Here is a 15242-nt window from a genome sequence, read left to right as displayed (position 1 = left end):
ATCTCTATGACATGGAAAGGCTGACTGCAATACTTAGAGGTAAGGTACTATGATTCGAAAGAATTGGTCCCCCTTTCTTACGTATCACTTAAGACAGGCGGGGCATGGCTAGCCACTCCCCCCCCCCCCCCCGCAATACTAATTACAACAAAAACAGGTATCTTGGCTCTTTTGCAGTGTTTAAAATACAACATGATACCCAGGACCTGAACAGAATAATTAGCATTGCTAAATTATGAGATTAAACAAAGATGCCTTAAAACCTTTTTTAAACAATATCATATCTGTTTGAGAGCTCGGCTGAATGAGCATTTTATTTCAGGCAGTCGGTGTTATCACTGTCCACCAATTCTGGTCTTTTCAAGGGTGGGGGCGTCCAGCAGAACTTGAAATGAGGATCTCAACCTCCTAGAGGTCATGTGCCTGGAGAACATGTCTTTCATGTAGTTATCTGCCTTGTCACTATAAACTGCATAATGACAAAGACTTAAAGCTCTGCATGAGCTTCTTTTATCTGTGGGGAGCCAGTGAAGTTTGCATAGCTTATCCTAAATCCTATTTCTACCTCTAAGACCTAGCACTAATCTAAATGCTGCGTTCCGAATAACTTTCAGCTTATGGATCACATATTTCAGAAGACCAGGAAACAGAGAATTGGAAAAAACCTCTAGTGCAACATCTGACTAATTGGGATAGGAGGAAGAAGGGTTACAGCTGTTGCAGTGTTAAGCTTTGTTCATGCATTTCTACTAGGCTGTACTTAGCAAGCAGCATGAGTGTGATCTTAATTACTGCTTGTTCTCAATTCTCCGTCACTCTAATTTGGCGGCGATACATTAAGTGATCCTGACTTGTGTTATTAAAAGTTTAAATAAAGTGTTTAAAAAAGAGTGTCTCTTCATGGGTAAGCCAATTGAGTTTTTAGGATGATGGTGACTGTTGGACTTGACCCTTTTTGAGCCCCCTTGGTAGCTCACCCAAGCTACCAAGGGGGTGAGCAGGGGTTATCTTCATCGTTTAACTGCCCTTGCCCTGACTAGAGTGGTGGCTTCTGCCTGGCTTAGGCACATGCCCTAGCCAACCAGAAATCCCATTTCTAACATTGACTAGCTGACTTCTTTACTCCCGAGATGAGTCGAAAAGCTGTACACAGGATGGCTTTGCGGCAGCCTGCTTGCCTATGTGTGTCCAAATTGTAACACAGGTCTCCAAGCAAAAAAACAAATCTTGCAGAAAGAGTGGCTAGTGCAAGATTTTTGAACGTCGTTTACCTCTTAAAAAACGTTTTTAAGAACATTGTGTGCACTATTTGATGTCTCACAAGAGGAATTATGGAATTCTTTAGGACTAAAAAGATTTATTGAAGATGATTTCCATGAGGAATAAGTGGACTTCAGGCCAAAGGGCAATTTAAAAAGTGACTATCGTACAGTGTGATCTAAAAATCTAAAGTGTTGGACGTTAGAACAGTTAATCAAAATATTAAAAGCATCCAGACAAGAAATATTCGCAATGTGCCAGGAAGAACGGAACTTCCCATTTTTATCCCTGAAATGCAATGGTTCAGACTCCTGTCAGATAATCCCAAAATATATATCGATTGGGATGAAAATATGTTGCATATCATACTGAGGAATCATAGAAATGTACGCGCTGGAAATTTCTGAATTTGACAGATGCAGGAGGTGTAATAAACAGCTGGGTATCTATTCACATTTCATAAAATGCGCAAATGTTTACAATATGGCAGAAAAGTTTCCCTAGAACACATTGACGTTGAATTTTTACATAACGTTTGCCCTAGGAGGTTATTATGCAACAACCTTACAAAATTTAAACAACATAATTTTACCTTGTTTTGGGCTAACAAGTGCAAGAGAGGCAACAAGAATAATAATGAGAAAGTGGAGGTCATTACAAAATCTTATAACAAACAAGTGTATTGTAGAAGTTTAGAATTTGTATTCAGTGGTCCATGTGACATTGAAGGTGGGAGACAAGACAGATTTGGATAAGTGTTTAAATGTCTTCAAATTTATAGTGGGAAATCACTTTGTAGTAGCAGATTTCCTGGAATAATGTTATAAGATACTGTACGATATGAACTAGTGTTTCCATAATTACTTACTTATTGGTTCATGTACCAGTGCATGATATTTAAGCTGCATAATTTTTGGTATTATAGATAGATGATCAAGATTGCATTTAATATTATGGACTGCTGTTTGATATGTCTGCTTAATTAAATAATACAACTTTACTACTTACAAAATAAAGCACGGATGTGCACTTTTTCAATTGATATATTATAAATTGTTGATAAATACCTATCATTGTAGAGCCAGGCTAAAAAGTCAGTGCTGTTCCAGTAAGTGTCCGGTGCATTACCATCGCCATCTGACCACAGGATTTCTGGCTTGTATAGTTTCACTAGTTCATACAGCTCCGGTATCGACTTGGTTTTGGGGAATATCCTGGTTTTAAACTGATTTTGTTCATCTGTGGCAAAAAGAGGGTTAAACCACTCAAAAAGAGAGTGATAAAGTCCAAAGTGCAAATCTGTCTTCGTTCTAATTGCAGTTGCCAATTCACCCACCAAATCTCGTCTTGGTCCCATATCGACTGAATTCCAATTCCAAGAGTATTTGGACCCCCACATGGTGAAACCTGAAGTCAAAATAAAACAGGGTTTTTGTAAACAAACATTTTGGATTGAAGATTAGAAATGGTCACAAAGATTAAGTAGTAATTACCGCTTTATTGTTGCAATTAATGCACCTGCATACCACAAACATTTAAAAATACCAATTGTATGCAAACAAAGCAACCTTTTAAAACAAACAACTAAGAAACATGATAATTGAAAATAACATTCATTCACATCAAGATACATGCGTCATTATATTGCCGATTTAAAGGCCTGTATCTTCTCCATTAGACCTAGGGTGCTGTTAATACAGCAGGACATACTATATTTACTTTCTAAGTGAGAGGTGTGGCACAGCGGCTCTCCGGAGCCAAGGACTCACCACGGTTCGATCCCAGGCGCCAGCTGGCAGCTCTGCTTAGCACCATGTGACTTTGGGCAAAAGCTCAATGAATCTGTCCGACGGCCCCCAGCGCCTTGAGCCCCCTAGGGGTGATTATTTCACACTTAACAAAATACTGGATTTATTTTGAAAAATACACACTATATTCCCCGTGCCAGGGAAAGCTGGTATTGTCGTACAGAAAATAATTTGTCGTGAAGAGGTCACGCAACTGCTTTCAGTCAGTGTCATGTTGATTAACGCACACATCTGCTCCTCTGACTCACCTGGAAACCGGTCATGAGATCTGGTAAAGGCGGTTTGTTTATCGTTCTTGATATGCACAAACGGAGTTCAAGAACACCGTGAGCAGCAGGCCCGGTTCTAGCGGGTGGGCCAGGCCCACCCAAACAGGAGCCTTGGCCCTCGCAGTGAGGGCTTGAAGACAGGCAGGCAAAGCACACCTCGTGCGTGTGCGCCCGGCCGAGACAGCTTCCCTCGGCGCGCACACACAGACAGTTTTTGAGATTATCGCAGCCGCACCCGAGTACTTCACAGGTCTTTGAAAGACCATTTACATGTGAACGAGGCTTTGTTTATTTTTTCACCACTCCACATGGCGAATGGCAACAAATCCTTTCTGTGGCCGCGGTAACCTTTGCCTACTGTCCTGCTGTGTGGATATTTCTTTTTCTATGCAGCGCAGGAGAAAATAAGTTTGTTTATTCTGATTCACCTTTCCTGACCCCTGCAGCAGCTTATCACATCAATCCGTGACACAAAGTTTGACTAACAGAGTAGGTACGAGAATGTGTTACTATTTCTTTTTCTTTTTAAAATCTGCACAGGCCCAGCAGGACACATACTTCGTGTGTGCTTCATTTAAACAGTTTTTATCATTATCATGGCTGATGCAGGACAACAATAAGACAATAAAAGATGCCCAGATAACGCTGGTGAATAATGATCCTGCTGGAGAGCAATCATTTGTCTGTTGGTAGTTTTTAAGTGCAGATGAACTGTATTTTATGTGGATAGCTCAGTGGGTTACTGCCTTTGTCACAGAGATCCTTGTGCTACTTGCAGTTCAGAAGTTACAATCCTAACATAGGACAGTGACCAATGAACTGTCATCTAAGAGCTGCATGCAAACCTGAATGGTATAGTTAGAACTTCGCTTTCTTTTTTAGGTCTCGCCTGACCCAGCGCATGTGCTGGTCTGGCGAGACTTTTTGAGAGGGCTCCAAAAAGTGCTACCAGGCCAGCCTAGAGCTACAGTGAATGTGCGCGGGCGCGCGCGCGCCGGCTTTTTCGCGATTACTTTCACTTTTGCGGCCGCTTTGATGTTTGATCGCGATCACTTTCGTTTGGCATAGCCAATAGGTCTCGCTTTTGGGACCTTATAAGTATTTAGTTATGCAACTGTTGCATGGCTAAACACTTATAAAGTCCCAAAGGCGAGACCTATTGGCTATGAACTTCGCCAGCCTTTCATTATTCTAACGTTGCTAAAATGAGTATGTTTGGGCAGATATACATTTTTATCAGTAAAGCTGACCCCCATGGAATACTCTTTAAATCCTAAGGTGGTTTCCCCAGACCAAGCCCTCTTAAAATATACTGCCCACCAGTATGGATGACATGTGATTCCTACACCTTGTAATCCTAATTGGCTTATGCTACATTCCCTGTAGACTGGTTTAAATACGTGTATGATTCATTGTCTCTGTATAATATGTGCGTGGTGTAAAGTACTGACACACACTACACTGATATGAGTAGCGCTGTACAACAAATGAAATGCATATGAGAGAGTGGGCTACGTAAAGATGAGGGGCACTGCTGGAGGATGGCAGTGAGGGAATCCGAGGAGGAGGTCAATAGGGGGAGGGGCTATGGAGCGATGATGGGCACTAGTAGAGGGTGGCAGTAAAGGAATGTGAGGAAGAGGTCATGGGGTGGAGGGGGGAGCTAGGGAGAGATGAGGGGCGCTGTTGGAGGGTGGCAGTAAGGGAGTCTGAGGAGGAGGTCATGAGGGGGAGAGGCTACAGAGAGATGAGGGGCACTTGTGGCATGAGGCAGTGAGGGAATCCGAGGAGGAGGTCAATAGGGGGGGGCATGGAGGGATGAGGGGCACCGGTGGAAGGTGGTAGTAAAGGTATTTACGGAGAAAGACGTTATTCGCGTGTCGTCAAAAAAGACTTTCGCATCAGCGCTAAAGCCGGCCCTGTCATGGCCTTTCTGTTTTTGTTTATTTAATTAGCAGTCGGGTCATAAGGGCTACTGTGGAACATACTTTAAAGTGCGTGGCTAATTATATTTACTGCTATATTCAATGTTTTAAGTTTGAAGGTGATTTTACTAATGTTTTTACCGGGAAAAATGAAAGTGGAGCCCAATGGTGCCTGATATGGGGCTGGGGCCCAAGGTCAGCTGTGAGATAAGGTGCACTGGAGAGGAGTAGTGGATAATCAAGCCTGTAAGGAAGTGCGTTGCAGAGTCCGGGGTCAGGTGGAGGTAGTAAAGAAGAGGGATTCTCCCTGAAGGCTCGCACAGAGGGAGCCTGTAAGGGAGTGCGTTGCAGAGTCCGGGGTCAGGTGGAGGTAGTGATGAAGAGGAATTCTCCCTGAAGGTTCACACAGAGGGAGCCTGACAAGTGTCACTTGCCTGATACTCCCACCTCAGAAACCTCCTCTTCCCATCAAAGGAACATTACATGGAAAAAACACTTTTTGAGAGTGATAATATTTAGAAAGAGATTTGGAAAAGAGTGTGTTTTACTGGGCCTTGTAAGACTAAGAAGAGATAAAGGAGGGCCCTTAAGCAGGCCTGCCTAGACATATATGCAACAAATCGAGCCCGCAGTGGCCCACCCAAATGCACCCTTGACCCACCCAAATAAAAATTCTTGGAGCCGGGCCTGGTGAGGAGACCAGTGATATGTGGAAACAGGAAAGAAGTAGGAAGCCTTCTGGCACACAGATGATAATCCCAGAAATACTGGTCTTATCTTCACAAGATTAAAGCCAGCAAAGGTGCAGCTATCAATAGTGCAGCAGTTGCAGTGACAGCGGGGCTCAGCAGTTTGGTGTGCCCCCTGGATGCAAATTATAACTGGTTTTTACTACAAGACTGTGCGTAGTAGGGGTGTATATGTCCCTTGCTGCACTCTGGTCCATCTCACACTTGCTAGACTATTGACAGGAGAGTACAGTGGCATACAGTGGAGTTGTGCAGAGTAGATTGGTGTGGTGTAGAGAGCAGTGGCAAAGAGTGCAGTGCTGTAGAGTAGAGTGGCGAAGAGTGAATTGTCATAGGCTATAGTTGGACAGGGTAGAGAGGCAGAGGGCAGTGGCATAGAGTGGATTGGTGCAGATTGCAGTGGCATAGAGTGGTGTAAAGTAGTGGGACGCAGAGTACAGTGCAGTGGTATGGAGTGGTGCAGAGTATAATTGAGCAGTGTAGAGTGGAGTATTCTTGGTGTGGTAGCACACTAGCAATAGAGACAACACATTTTCAATTGAAATGACCATTACATTCGAACATACAGTTTTACTAATCAAACTATACTGTGGACAGATGAGAATGTGTGGAAATTGCATCACCTAGTGTAATGATTTGTTCTGAGCATATTAAAGTATTTGTTTGAAACAAAAAAATGCTTTGTTTGTGTTCCTAATTCAGATATATTCGGAAATAGTTACACAGTTCAGTTAAATGTTGTTGTGTGGTAGAAAAAACTCTTTCCTAACTCCCAGTATCCAGCTAGATTATCACATGAATCCTCTCACTTTGTAGTCAGAGAAAAAAAAGAAAGTAAACAAGTGCCCTCCGAAGACGACACCTGACATTGGACCTTTGTCTTTGAATGTGCAGCAAATGTGACAAGATAAGAACGTGAGTTGCAGGCCTGTTTACAAAAAGGGAGCACTCGGAAAGATACTGTAAAAATAAGTTTGGGTAATGGAAGGTACAAACTCAAACTGAACAGTCTAAAACAAATAAAACCAGCAAATGGAAAGCAAGAAAATGTGAGCTACAAACCACAAAGCCAATGGCAAGTAATGGGAAGAATGCATTCCTAAGTCAGCTTTTTAAATGTCCTAGAGATGTCTTTAGCAAACCAGACATCTGCACTGTCTGGTGGGCTGCCACCTAAAAAGCATCCTGTATCTGCGGGCACCAGAGTCTGCTGTTTCTAACTCTGCAACTATCAAGGAATGTGTCAGAGACTAGGAAGCGCACCCTTACAGGTCTTTTGCATTAACCAATGATGTCAAGGCATGCACAAGGATTCTCCCTGCTGTGTTTGGCCCTTTGCTTTTGCTAATGCTTCACCAAGGGCAGGCCTATTTTGTGCCACATAATTAAACGTCTGACGACATCAAGAAATTCGATTACCTGGTAGATACTCTAAAATGTAAAAGTAAGTTGAGGCTGTAGCAATTGCCTTCAATTGGGCTCACTGTAAATATATGGCTTTAACACAGGGCTATGGGACAAAACATTTGTGAATTATAATATTGTCATGTGCTAATCCTTTTGTGTGAAGACAAAACATATTTCCATCACGGAGAACGTTCCTAGAGATGGGAATGGGACAAGAACCCTCAGGGTCTGGTCATATTCAAGCCAGTTACCAATCAAACTCATGATGGTAAAGAGATAAATAGAAAACCAATTGGAGAAAAGTTATTTAAGTTCTCCATGTTTGTCGACAATTTTATTATTGTACTTCACAATGCTCAGATTGTCCTCTTTGAGCTGTTACATGAAGCAAACATCTTTAAATGAGATCCCTGTATTTAAGGTGAACTTTTCTTAGTCTTAAAGATGATGTTCCATTCACAGCACAGTATAGCAGAGGTGATATTCAAGGTCCCTTAAGGTGGAAGTAATACATCTATTCTCAAAGAGAAAGTCAGGCATAGGGAACAAGAAATACACAATTTTGTTGACTTGACCATTCGCTATAGTGACAATAAACAACTTTTCAATATTATTGAACGTGTTGACAAACACAAATCTCCAACAAACCGAAATTGGATTTATATAGCGCTTACTACCCCTCACGATGCGTTGAAGTGCTTTACGGTGAGCAGCACGCTACGGAGGAACCCAAGGTTAGAGGTTAAAGCAGTAGTTATTGTTGGTTATTGTGAATTAGTCATGTGCTTTCCAGAAAAAATTGCATGCATTTATTCCAGTTTTTGTGATAGATTATATAATATCAGGTAGGTGTGATCATTAGTGGGGGCTATGTGTTTTCAAGTGAATGCTTGGTGAGATAAATAGGCTGATGGAGATTAGATAATGTTAGGTTATAGAGATAGGGTTTTAAAGAGAAGAACTTGTGATCTATTAAATGAGGTATCAGCCAATTGCAGAATTACAATAAGCAATATTAAGGCAACCAGGCATGAGACTGAGAGGAGACTATACTCCGAGATTGAAGTATGCAGAGGATGGAAGGTAAGAAGAGGGTAACTCTGAAGAAGAATGTATGTAATTTTTCATGCAGGGTCTTAGGAGTAAAGTGGGAGAAGTTTTTCTTAGATAGCACACAATTGGAGAATGTAAGCTGTAGAAAGAAACAGATCCGGGACAGGCAGCTCAAACATGTGATTCCGAGTGTACACATCAATTAAACATTAACCGCACTTGCCTATGTGCCAAGGCTAGGACAGCTCTTTTAGACATTGTCTGGAGTATCCCAACCTACACTGCACAAGGGGATTTGGTGCAGAAAATAAAATGTCTCATTTAAAGATCTCCCCTCACTATTCTGTAAACTAAAATGTTTTCACTCCAAAAAAATGTGTTATTTGGCACTGGCTGAAAGTGTCTCACCAATGCCTAGTCATTTTGTGATCTAATCCCACCCAAGTGTATGATTTGTGTGTTTGTGTACTGTATGTGGCTATTGTAGTATATGCACTGCATGTATAGACGAGGCGTAGTGATGAAGGCCTGTGGGTTCCAGTTTGGATGTTCCTGGCCTATTGCTGTGCACAAGTTGTGGCTGATGTTGGTATGCATTCATATTTAAAGAAATTGCAAAGCTTTAATACAAACATGCAATGGTAATCCATTCACAAAATTCCCATAGGGACAACTTTCGCTTTTATAATGTTGAAAAAAATATTTTTTAAGTCAAGGCAGTGGTGCGATGGACCACTGCTTACACTTTTTCAACTGCATTCCGTTTTCCTTCAATAAAAACGGACGGGATGCATCAAAGAAAAAAAAAATGGCTTATTTAAAAGCAATTACAGACATAGTCTGACCCCAGCAAGCCACCTTTTTCCTGATGGCTGTGAATCATAGTATGTTGCAATTTGTGACCTATTTCATTAATATTCATGAGGTAGGTCGGATCACAACCTACTGCGACTCAATAGTTGACGAACCGACTTATTAGAACATAAGCCAGATTTCAAAACTCGGACCAGTAATTCCAACTAGTTCTTAGTATATCTGGCCCTACGAATCTGTTTCAACACTTAATCAGTGCTAAAGTATTACTGATTCAGAAGTACCGTAACAATAAACTGGTTTTTAAACAGTCTTTAAGTTGATGTCAAAGATTTTACCTACATAGGCTTGTGTATGTCCTCACTGTGCTTTACAAATGGCAACTAAATTAAATACTATTCTCAGCTATAAAGGGGGAAGCCATGCTCAGTAATGGTTGGTCCCTAATAGTCTGAGTCAAAAATATAAAATTCACCTTCATGATGCTTTGAAGTCAGGACAACGTATTTAGCACCAGAAGCCTTGAAGAGATCTGCCCACTCGCAAGCATCATAGAACTCTGCTGTGAACATCGGACCGAAGTCTTCGTAGGTGAAATCTGGACTGTAGTTCATTTGCATAAATTCCACATATGCCTTAATTTTTCTTCCTCGCCAATAGTACCTTTCAGAAAGGAAAACAAAAGTAATTTTAAAAGTGCCTAAACTCATATTTCTTAAACAAATGTAACTTCCAAGAATGCCGCTGAGTGCCCTGATTCAAAAGCTAGGGCAGAGATAGGAATAGTAAGAGGTTTACAGTATCCGCCAGCCCAAAGCAAGTAATACATATGCACAGCCTCAGACCGCAAAACAACTTCACAACATACACCTTAAGGAACTAAAAAATGTACCCTCTAAGTTAAATACAAAGATTATTCTAGATATTTATTTCATCAGACAATAATCTTTATATAATCTAATAATTTAATCAGATTTTGTCAAAAAACATAGCTCAGGCACACAACGTTTTGTCCACCACTAATTTTAGTTGGACAGGTGGAACACATACTAAATGGGCATAAGTAAATGATCCCTGTTAGAAATGGGATTTCTGGTTGGCTAAGGCTTGCGCCAAAGCCAGGCAGAAATCACCACTCTAGTCAGGGCAAGGAAGTTACACGCCAAAGATAACCCCTGCTCACCCCCTTGGTAGCTTGGCACGAGCAGTCAGGCTTATCCCAGAGGCAATGTGTAAAGCGTTTGCGCGCGCTCACAGTAACACCACCCTAGGCCCACCAGAAAAGAAACTCCACACAAGGTTATATATAAAAATAGCCTTTGTATTATAATACGCACGTTAGATAATAATCACACAATTTACACTGTGCCAACCAGCACTAGGCAGAATTTACAGGGGACTATTTACACAAGACAGGGCCAATGGACCACCGTCAAAATTATCACAAATCACCAATTGTAAATGTAGAACATATAGTAAATGTAGCGCACAACCAGTAACTACTGGTAACGTTAGGAACTTAGCATAAGATCCTGCAATGCAAAACAGAGGATGCGTAAATCACCTTGCGCATGAACCACCTTAGGCATAAAACTATATTAGGCCCAACCCTCATTAGCATCACACATTACGCAATAGGCATTACAGTAGGTATCACAAGCATAAACACCTTGGGAAATAAATTGACATAAAAACAGTGTGCCCAAATCGGGGGCACAACGCACTGAACCTGGCCCCAGGCCAACTGGCCTCTCACAGGGGCAGAAATGCCCGATGTCCATAATGTCTGGGCTGACTGCGCATGCAGCAAAGCAAAAACGCGCAGGGGCACAACCTAAACGTTGCAGCTGACCACTAAGTGCTGGGCAGCTGGGAAAGGTAATATGAGGCTTGGGCACTCAGTGGCCCTTTAAACAAATGTGCCCCCTTCGTGGGAGCCACGGGGCTCTGGAAAACAATCAGCAACACGTTGGAGCCATCTGGCTCTGAAGATAAACATGCCGTAGGGAGCACACTGGCTCCTGAAATAATTATGCGCCAACCTGGGGTAGCACGGACCCTCGAGGACCCTACTGGAACCCTTTCGACCAAAATATGGCCCAGGCTGGAGCGGTCGGGCTCTAAGCAAAATATGCCCCAAGATCAGTGGAGCGACCCGCTGCAAGACGGGACCGCTCGAAATGCATCAAATGGTGTGGTGCCTTTATCAGGCATCACCTTAATCCCCACGGAGCCCCACAGCCCTTTGCAACTCACCGGGCGGCTCTCTTCCGGCATGGGATCCTCCAGAGTGTGGCGGGATGACGCGGGATCAGCAGGAGAGTCCCCTTCTTCCCTGGGACTCTCTCCTCCTCAAGTGCGGCGGGGCAGGCACCGACACGACAATGTGCCTCGAGCCTCCTCCGCTTTTGGTCTTCCTGGGCTGCGGGGCTCTCCCTTCACTAGGGGAGCCTCGCTGACAATAGCACTTCCCCGACGGCCGGGACCTTCCTCCTCTCGGCGCGGGGCTTCCCTCAGCCACACGGGAGCCCTGCGCAGATCCACCACTCTGGCGCCCTTCCGCCCCCGTTGCAGGCCCGCCTTCGTCACGGGCAGGAGTGCCTGACTTCCAGTTTGTCGCGAGGGCCGCGGCGGTGATTTTGGTTGTTGATCTGGGCAATGCGGGGTAGGCTCCCGCTTTAAAATACAAAGTCCCTGGCGGGGTGGGCACCCGCTAGAGGTATTAAAACGGCAGATATGCGGGGGAATCCAGAGGTCGGGATTCCCTCAAAATCGACCACAGCTCCGCGCTGCAGCCCACAACGAGGCACTCCTCAGAACAAATAAAACGCTTCTTGAGCAACGCACAAAAACGCTCCTCTGGACAATAGAGCGCTTCTTTAGAAAGGGAAAAACGAAGCGCTCCTCAGGAAAATAAAGCAATAGCGCTTCCCAGGCGCTTGGGTGCAAGGTCCAAAGAAAGTCTTGTGGTGAAGGGGGGGAAAAGGCTGGGCCCAGGCAGGCCAGCTCACAGGGCCCTCCAGCAGGGAGGCAGTCCCTAGTGGCGGTTCCTCCTGGCGCCCAGCAGCAGCAGCAGGCCCCCCTCAAGTCAGGAACACAGAGAACATTTTACATGGGGTCCCAGCCCCTTTTTATACACAGATTTCCTTTGTCACCAAGGTGCAGGGAAGGGGAAAACCAGATGCAACTGGTTCTGGAGCACTTTGTTTTGCTCAGCCCCTCTCCCTATTCACAGGACAGGCTAGGGACATCAGACGCACCACAGGGGGCGGAGCCAGCATTGTGGAGGGAAGGCACATCCCTATTCAGGTCCCTGTTGCAACTCCTCCCTCCCATCTAGCTCCTGATCTCCCTATTCACCACTGGGCTGACTCACCCTGGCTCCTGGAATTCCCCACACCATCCAGCACCTGTCAATCACAAGCCAGACATGCACTCCACATCAGGCAGGCAGACACACAGCACACAGAAATGCCAACTTCTAGAAGTGTCACTTCTCCTATAGTTATAATAAATCAGCGCACATAATTGCGCAGCATTTATTCTTACGAGTTCGCACATACTAAACTTGACCCAGCACTCCCTCTCACATCAGGAATTACCATGGACACACATATCCCCCATGCATTCCTATGGGAGGGCAGGCCAGTCTCACTAAATGTAACACAGAGCGCACGCACTTTACACTGGGACACAGTGCTAAAGTGCCTAGAGGCCTAAAACCCCTAACACTACATAGGGACAAAGGCAAGGATAAATGCAAAAAGTTCAGGGGTGAACCTGCCAAAAGGGCCAAGTCCAACAATCCCAGATTATACTTATATTAAGATTTAATACTCTCCCATGCACCTTTCCAAAAGTGAATCAAACAAATTTTAACCTAGACCGAAATAAAATTAAAAATTAAAAAAGGATATTCGAGATTTTGCTTGTTTCACACTACAGAACATGAGATAGGCAAAAACATGAATACGGTCTCTGTAAATCTAGATACTTTTAGTCTGATTCATTACTATTCCAGTTGCATAAAGTGGTCTTGAATTGAGCACCGACTTTTTATGAATGGAATCGGATTTTGAGAATCGACCTTTGTACTAATAGGCCAGTTCACAACATAACAAATTGCAGCGAGTTGCAGAACAACCTCCTTAATTAATATTCATTGGGCGGGTCGCAATTTCTGACCAACCTATGGTTGGCTGCAATCATGGTGATTGGCTACAATCAAAGTGATTATGTGCCTGCAAGAGACAGCTGCTTTAAAAACAAAAAGATCTGTTCTGGAAAACTTCAGGGGAGCAGGCAGTGGTCTCCTGGACCAGTACCTACTACTTCCAAACCTGCCATCGCGATTCACAAACAGGAAGGGGACCACAAAATCTCTTAGTACATCTGATTCAAAATTCCCCCCAAATTGGGTCTTTATTTTCAAATCGTTTTGTATAACTTGAAGCACAAATGTTAAAATTTAGAACACGCTGCAATATTAAAATATGAGAGACCATTAGTTGATATAGTTGCACGATCCAATTTTTAAATCGTCTATTAGCGCGTACATTTGGTACAAGGAATTTGTGGAACATTTGTATGCCATGCCTAATCTTTGTATTCTCTGATCTAAGTAACACACATTCCACATGCATCCTAGGACAGACACCAACATGATCCAACTTATGTGCTGGCATCATAGAAGACAAACCATTGTCTGACCGCTGATCCCAGCTGCTGCCCATTTCTCAACGTGTGGAGAATTAATCCTCAGGTATTTTACTAAATTGTAGACCGCACCATGTTGTTAATGCCTTTAAGTGCATCGGTGCTATCACTCTCTGGCCCTTCTATCAGTGCGTGAGCCATCTTCTGCTACCTATCTGTTCACTCAACCTTCTTCAATTAACCTTTTACCAAGGACTTTCAGTCCAGGTGCAAATTACAGAGTGATTAAAGGCACATTCCTGTGGCAACTTCCCTGTGAAGGCCTGCTGGGAAATGAAAATGACCTTTGGTATGAACTCTTGCCCATTAGTTCGCCCTGCAGTCTCCTTTTGTTCATCCTCTGCAAAACTAACTACATTTCTCCCACAGGGCTGCTTTTAAAACTCTTTTGATTCGCAATTCATCAAGAAAATACATCTCAAAAGATTAAACACCACAGGTAGATGACAACATATTGCTTGACAAACTTCCATTTGTGATTCAACATGAATAGTTACTAAGCATTAGTCTCACTATCATCATGTTTCCAGTGCTTCCCAATAGACCCCAGGGCCTTTATTCTTCTCCCTTTCCAAAAATCCTGTATCAAGTCCATTTTTTGCCATATATTTTGGTGTTTTTGGAGACAACTCCTGCTTCGTATATTGGGAGTTCGCACAGGCAGCATATATCCAATCTAAGCTTCATCTAGCAATTTCCCCGAGATGCACAATTCCCAGAAGTTCCTCAGCATCTGGATACCCTCACAGGTGATTAGCCGCGTTTTACAAGTCATGATTGATTGATTGTTCCTCCAGTGTTGTGAGATGTATAGCTTCGCTAGCTTCAGATCTATTCCCATTAGGGCTTTCTCTGGCTGGGGAAAGTCCAAATTCCCAAGAATGCTCAGCATCGCTGGCTCTGGGATACGCTCTAAAGTCTGGCACAGAACTTGCTGGTCTACCTGAGCTATTCCCTTCTCAAAAGGGATGTATAATTTTCAATGACCAAACTGAGTGAAGGAAGTCTCTTCCAACGGGCCCCTGAGGCGGGCAGCAGAAGATCTTCTATGCATGTGACAAACACTCTGGGAAATTTAGTGCATTCGCTTTTTAAGATATATAAACGGTGTCAATTGATATTTAGTAGAAATAGCTCTCTTGGTGCCATAGAGGAAATAATGAAATCCTCGTCCTCCAAGGGACCCAGGTCTGCCTCCCATGTCTGATGCAGCCTGTATAATTTGGAGATTTCCCCTCCCAC

The 15242-nt window shown here is 43.4% G+C and overlaps 1 protein-coding gene across 2 annotated transcripts in view; it reads right to left on the bottom strand.

The window, feature by feature from the left end:
* The window catches only part of FUCA2 (alpha-L-fucosidase 2), a 230955-nt gene that overhangs the window by 171569 nt on the left and 44144 nt on the right, over nucleotides 1-15242 (bottom strand). For both annotated transcript variants that reach the window (XM_085611664.1, XM_085611665.1), the window contains exons 2-3: nucleotides 9760-9947; nucleotides 2328-2667 (exon numbers count right to left, since the gene is read on the bottom strand). In XM_085611664.1, the coding sequence (XP_085467790.1) occupies nucleotides 2328-2667; nucleotides 9760-9947 (528 nt within the window). The remainder of the gene's footprint in view (nucleotides 1-2327; nucleotides 2668-9759; nucleotides 9948-15242) is intronic.

Source organism: Triturus cristatus, chromosome 6 (assembly GCF_964204655.1).
Source record: "Triturus cristatus chromosome 6, aTriCri1.1, whole genome shotgun sequence".
Classification (NCBI taxonomy): Eukaryota; Metazoa; Chordata; class Amphibia; order Caudata; family Salamandridae; genus Triturus; species Triturus cristatus.
Note: the sequence above shows the minus strand (reverse complement) of the source record. Positions and strands in the feature narration are given on the sequence as shown.